The sequence below is a fragment of the Octopus bimaculoides genome, chromosome 1 (genome assembly GCF_046866305.1).
Source record: "Octopus bimaculoides isolate indiv1 chromosome 1, ASM4686630v1, whole genome shotgun sequence".
Classification (NCBI taxonomy): domain Eukaryota; kingdom Metazoa; phylum Mollusca; class Cephalopoda; order Octopoda; family Octopodidae; genus Octopus; species Octopus bimaculoides.
Window position 1 is genome coordinate 86,275,678 of NC_142928.1, and position 6,481 is coordinate 86,282,158.

The 6,481-nt window shown below is 37.6% G+C and overlaps 1 protein-coding gene across 5 annotated transcripts in view; it reads right to left on the reverse strand.

Moving 5' to 3' along the window:
- Positions 1–1,551: 1,551 nt before the first annotated feature.
- LOC106868573 (centrosomal protein of 89 kDa) overlaps positions 1,552–6,481 on the reverse strand; it is a 141,549-nt gene continuing 136,619 nt past the window's right edge. For all 5 annotated transcript variants that reach the window (XM_089353276.1, XM_089353267.1, XM_089353271.1 and 2 more), the window contains one exon: positions 1,552–1,862. In XM_089353276.1, coding sequence (XP_089209402.1) covers positions 1,685–1,862 — 178 coding nt within the window. In that variant the 3' untranslated portion in view covers positions 1,552–1,684. The remainder of the gene's footprint in view (positions 1,863–6,481) is intronic.

The window sequence follows — 6,481 nt, forward strand, 5'->3', positions numbered from 1 at the left end:
AACCCTTTACGTCCAATACTTTTATTCAACAGAATATCCAAGTCATTGATTTACTGACCACCTTAAATAGTTTTAGTGTGTAACCAGTGGCTTAGCAAGGGTTCTTAGCATTAAATGGTAAAAACATTTTTTATACCTCCACCCTAATTAACAGACATAACAAGCTAATAGGAAATTTGTAACCCTACAAACATGCACCAAATGGGAGACCGACTCTTCTATTTCATCTCCTCTGGCTGTAACCTCTAGGATAAGCATGCAAAGGTATTCAGTACTGAAATATTATTAGCATAATAAGGCTATCACACAATAACAGGAAATTCTTTCCAAATGTAAAGCTGTAGAGATGGTTCAAATTATGCAAGGCTTCATTGAGAAAATGACAAGGGATCGGGAGTTGTGACAATTTGCTGTACTTGAGAAAACGCATCATCATCATCGTTTAACGTCTGTTTTCCATGCTAGCATGGGTTGAACGATTTGACTGAGCACTGGCGAACCAGATAGCTGAACCAGGCTGATCTGGCAGAGTTTCTACAGCTGGATGCCCTTCCTAACGCCAACCATTCTGAGAGTGTAGTGGGTGCTTTTACGTGCCACCGGCACGAGGGCCAATTAGGCAGTACTGGCAACGGCCACACTCAAGTGGTGTTTTTTACTTGCCACCTGCACAGGAACCAGTCCAGCGGCGCTGGCAATGACCTTGCTTGAATGTTTCTTCACGTGCCACAGGCACAAGTGCCAGTAGGGCGATGCTGGTAACGAACACATTCAAATGGTGCTTTTTACATGCCAGTGGCATGTAAGCCAGTCAGCTGCTCTGGCAGTGATCATGCTCGGATGGTGCTCTTAGCGCTCCACTGGCACGGATACCAGTCATCGAATTTGCGAATTTGATTTGATCTAAGTAAAATCACTGTCATCCATTCATACATACAGGTTTGTCCTTTATAGGTGTCAATAAAATAAGTACCAGTCAAGTACTAGGGTCGATGAAATGACTTTCTCCTCACCTCAAAAACTGCTGGCCCTGTGCCAAAATTTGAAACTATTATTATACATTAATGGAGGATGGAGAACTGGCATAAATGTTAGATTGTCACATAAATTTGCTTACAGTAGTTGCAGTGGCATAACTAGAGTGTGTGCTACATTGGGCAGCTTTTGAGTGTGCGTTTCTCCCCACCCCAGGCCCCCTATATTTGTCCACCACCACCACCACCACTGGTTGACAACCGGTACTGGTTTGTTTATGACCCTGTAACTTAGCTATTCAGCAAAAGAATCTGATAGTGCTGGACTTAAAAAGGAAAAGTACTGGGGTTGATTTATTTGACTAAAACCCTTGGAGCAGTGCCCCAGCATGGCCACAGTCCAATGACTGAAACAAGTAAAAAAAAATAAAAGAAGAAATCTTAGGATTTCATCAGCAAATGAATATTTTTGGCCATTTACTTTATCTATGACTTCTTCTCAATCCTTCTAAATTTAAGACTAAGACAAAGAAAAACAAGAAAAAAACCCAACAAATGATTAACAAAACAAAGTGAGTAATGCTTGATGATAATTTATTCACAATACTTATACACAATAAATTAATAACATTCTGAGGTAAATGTTGAAATTAGACTATACACTACATAAACATTCATATAAATACACAATAAATACAAACTGCTATACTTTATATACTAGGTAAAATTATTTCCTTATCACTATCACAATTAGAAACGTTTTCTTCATCACTATCACAACAAGTAACAATGTTTTTATTACATGATATTCCATTCAAAAGCTGGTACATCACTGAATTTTCATTCTGTGCTGCCATATACAATGTCTCCATATCTTCTTCCATTTGTCTATAAAAACAAAGAGAAAAGTTTCAAAATGGAACTTTTAAAATACATGGATATTTGAAATTACAAATTATTAGATTGTTAGTGGCCAGAGATCTACCTTCATGGCTAAGACATTCAATTGAAGTTGACTCACAGCACTTCATCATAGAGACGGTCACAAGTTGCAATTTACTATTATAAGCAGTAGAAACCTTAGATAATTCATAAGTGGTTTGTAATTTATAGTGTGGTTGTGCAGTTGGGAGTTTGCTTCCCTACCACTGTGTTCAATCTGGGTTCAGTTGCACTGTGTTGCACCTTGGTTAAATGTCTTTTATTATAACCACAGGTTGACCAAAGCATTGTGAGTAGATTTGCAGGTAGAAAATGAAAGAAGCTTGTCGTGTGTGTGCGCGCTTAAAATATGCATGTGTTTATGTCTCCTTATGTTGACATCATATGTGTGGGCATGAGGTGGACCGGAAGGAAAGGGTCAGTGACGTCAATGGCTGAGGAGCCCTACCACAAGAGAAAGAGTGAGTGAGAACATGCGTGGAAGTAGGACCAGTGTGGGCCTCTTTGACCTCAGGTAGTGGGAGTGGATGGATGCATGTAGATCTGCAAGCTAGAAAGGGAATTAGTCGTAGGTTCTAGCAATAGATCAGACAGGTGGGGCATGTCTCAGCTTTAACCTAGCTGGACAGTCAACACTGAGAGGTAGGTGAATTGCACTTTGTTCCTCATATTACAGTTCCCCATATTACAGTGTGATCAGCTATAAATAAGTGTCACTGTCATAGAATCAGTGTCATTCATTTCCAATCTTCTGCATAAACATGTCTGGCCAAAATATTACCTTGCTTTGAAACAGGTGAGGGTTGGCAACAAGGTAAGGCATTCAGCTGTAGAAAATTTACCTCAAATAAACTCCATCCAACCCATGCAAGCATGGAAAATTGGACATTAAATAACAATTATGGTGAGTGTAAAACTCAAATCTTACCAGATCTTCATATGTAAGCGGGGGCTAACACACTGACTGTAGTAATTAAAAAGTGTTTGAGCAATTTAAATTATTCTATAGCATGTCAGGAAAGCTACTTTTGTTGTCACATAATAGCCAATCAGGGCTGGGTACATAAGAATACTAGAGACAGTTCTTTGCCCATGAAGAGAGTTTTTTTAATCAGTTACCAGATAGACATTGCTTCTTCATCATGGAATGGCTCTCAACTTGTCATTTCATTTATGCTAACTTTACTCCGCGAAATTCTGGATGACATCAGCCTCATAATGAACAGCATATTTTTGTTTAAGCTGGCTCAGTTCCTATTAGCTTATAATGACTTTTCAGCTGAATCTATTTTTCAAACATAAGTTATAATGCTTTCCTTGATTCGTGCATACACATAGGCTACACTCTTTTTGCTTGTTAGCTCTTGTAATAATTCAATAAATTAAATTATTTGTTTGAAAACTGCTTTCTGGTATTCCATTACACATGCTTCTCAAAAGCTCATTTACTGAACTTTTCCACGAACACTTTCATACTATAAATTAGTGACCACACTCACTAAAACTCCAATAGCAACGAAAACAAAAAAATCACAAGCTTTAATAATAAATTCTTCTCAAAAAAGGCAAGGCAGACAACTCTGAAATAAAATTAAATCTAAAACTCATTGCAGTTATGCAGTGGGGAATAAGTCTTGATTTTGGGGAAGTAAATTACAATGACCATAGAACCATCTTTATAATACATTGATGAATGCAATAGATAGATAAATAGACAGACAGACAGATAGATAGATAAACAGGCAGACAGACAGGCGTCTGCTGCTGCTGCTGCTGCCACCACCATCATCTTCATCATCATCATTGTTTTAACATCTACTTTTCCATGCCTGCATGGGTTGGACTGAATTTGTTGAGGGAGATTAACTACAGCAAGATACACTTCCTGTCACCAACCATCACCTGTTTCCAGATAAGGTAATATTTCCAATTGGCTGGGATGTTTCATAGATGTTTGGAAATGAATAACACCACTTGTATGATAGTGACACTTGTTTACAACAATTACACGATATCAAGAGAAGACACCAATTCACACACACGTGCACACTCACCAACATACACATATGCACACTCATCAATACACACACACACACACATGCACGCATATATACATACATACATGCATGCATACATAAATACTTATATAGGCAAACTCAACAATATACACACACATACCAACGTCAATACATACATACTTACATACATGGATACATACATACTTATATATACAATGATTTTTTTCAGTTTCTCTCTATCAAATCTACTCAAAATCTTAGTCTGTGGCTATAGTAGAAGACACTTGCCTAAGGTGCTACACAGTGGGATTGAACCTAAAACCAAGTGGTTGGGAAGCAAGTTTCTTAACCACATAGCCATGCCTGTGCCTAAATGAAAATTTATAGTTGTACAAAAAATTTTCTTATTTCTTTATTGCCCACAAGGGGCTAAATATAGAGGGGACAAACAAGGACAGACAAAGGGATCAAATTGATTATATCAACCCCAGTGCATAATTGGTACTTAATTTTATTGACCCCAAAAGGATGAAAGGCAAAGTCGACCTCGGCAGAATTTGAACTCAGAACGTAGGGCAGACGAAATACCGATAAGCATTTCGCCCGGCGTGCTAACGTTTCTGCCAACTTGCCGCCTTTTGTACAAAAATTTTCTATAATACCAATGTATGTGTTTTGAAGTGAGACATGTGTGTGTGTGTGTGCGCATATCTGCGTGCATGTGTATGTTACATCACTGATAGGATTTCTATCCAGTTTAGTTTTACATACACACTCACAGACAGTAATGGAATAATGCAAGAATAGGTTCAGTGGATCATCTTGTGCAAATCCCTATGTTTCAGAGTATTTATAAATATATCTTTCTTTGGTAGGGTTTCAGAGATTTTCAACATTTTAACTCCCTTGCCTTCTTTTGTATACCTTAACCTAAGTATTTGGTATAAATACTTCAGTATTACATTAGACAGATTATATACTTAGAATTTCCTGTTTCTAAATGTAAACCTCATCAAATCAGCTTTGTTTCATTCTCTCATTTGGTCATTCATTTAACTCTTTAGCATTTAAACCAGCCATATCCAGCCCAAATATTCTACCTGTTTTATGTTCAAACCAGCTAGATCTGGCATCTTACACATAACATAAATATCATTCCAAAAATAAACCATCACATTTTTGAAATCTCAAAGCTATAAAATTATACATGATTAATTCAAATCAATGTGAACAAACAGCTATTAAATTTGACAGAGTAATCTGAATGCTAAAGGGTTAACATGTTTTTCCATGCTAACATGGATGGAGACAGGATTTTATGGCTGGATGCTCTTCCTGTCACCAACCCTTATTTGTTTTTCAGATTCAAAATTCAAGTAAGGGATTGCATTATTCTGCAGGTCTTCCAAGCACAAAGAACAATAGGTCAAAATGTCGACATCACAACCAGTCTACTCAAACAGTGACAAGCATGGAATATAAACACTGATGCACATTTGCAATACACACACGCACGCGCATGCATGCACACTCACACACACTCAAGACACAGGTATGCATCCTCATCACCATCGTTATTTAATGTCCATTTTCTATGCTATCATGGGCTGGACAGTTCAGCAGGAGCTGGCAAACCAGAAGACTTCACTAAGCCCCATTGTCTGCTTTGACATGGTCTCTATGGTTGGATGCCCTTTCTAATGCCAACCACTTTACACAGTGTACAAGATGCTTTTTTTGTGGCTCTGACACTAACACACACAACAGGGTTCCTGTAGTTTCTGACTACCAAATTCATTTACATACCATTTATTAGTCTGGGGTTATAATTGAAGACATTTACTGAAAGTACTAGGCAATAGGACTGTTGTTAACCACACAGCCATGCCTGTAGCTGTTATATATGAGAACATCATTTTTACTAAATAGCCAAAGCTCCATGCAAATAACATCAGTAGTATCTCATCCAATGCAATATTTACATAGTAATTAATACCAATGCAACACTTCAGTGGTCAGAATAATCTCAAGTCTTTGTTCTTGTGCCTTATTAAATATAGTAGAATTGCATTAGCACAAATGTACCAAGCTTAAGTAACCACAGAAAGATATAAACTTTACATGGAAAGTAATGATAGGATATATGAAGAGTGCAGTTTATTGTTTCAGTAAGATCCAGCTGTTCAGTCCTTGTTACTAGATGTTAAATTATCCTCAACTCCAACATCCATTTACAACATCATCTTAAAAATACAATCTCTCCCGCACTATAGTTCAATAACTATAAAGGGCGTACTGTGATGTATACCATCTAGAATAAGCTCTGAAGGGAAATGACTGTTATACTCTTGACTGAACCCATCTAGTTCATCTCCACTGTGAGCACAACCAGGACAACAGACATTGATCTGAACAGTAGAGGAAATATAACATCCCTGGTCTATCATGCAGCACAATAAACCATAGCATGTCAGATTGCACAGTGGAATTGTTAAACAAATGAAGATATAGAATATCCAAAGCGGGTTCTGTGGGCCAGATTCACAG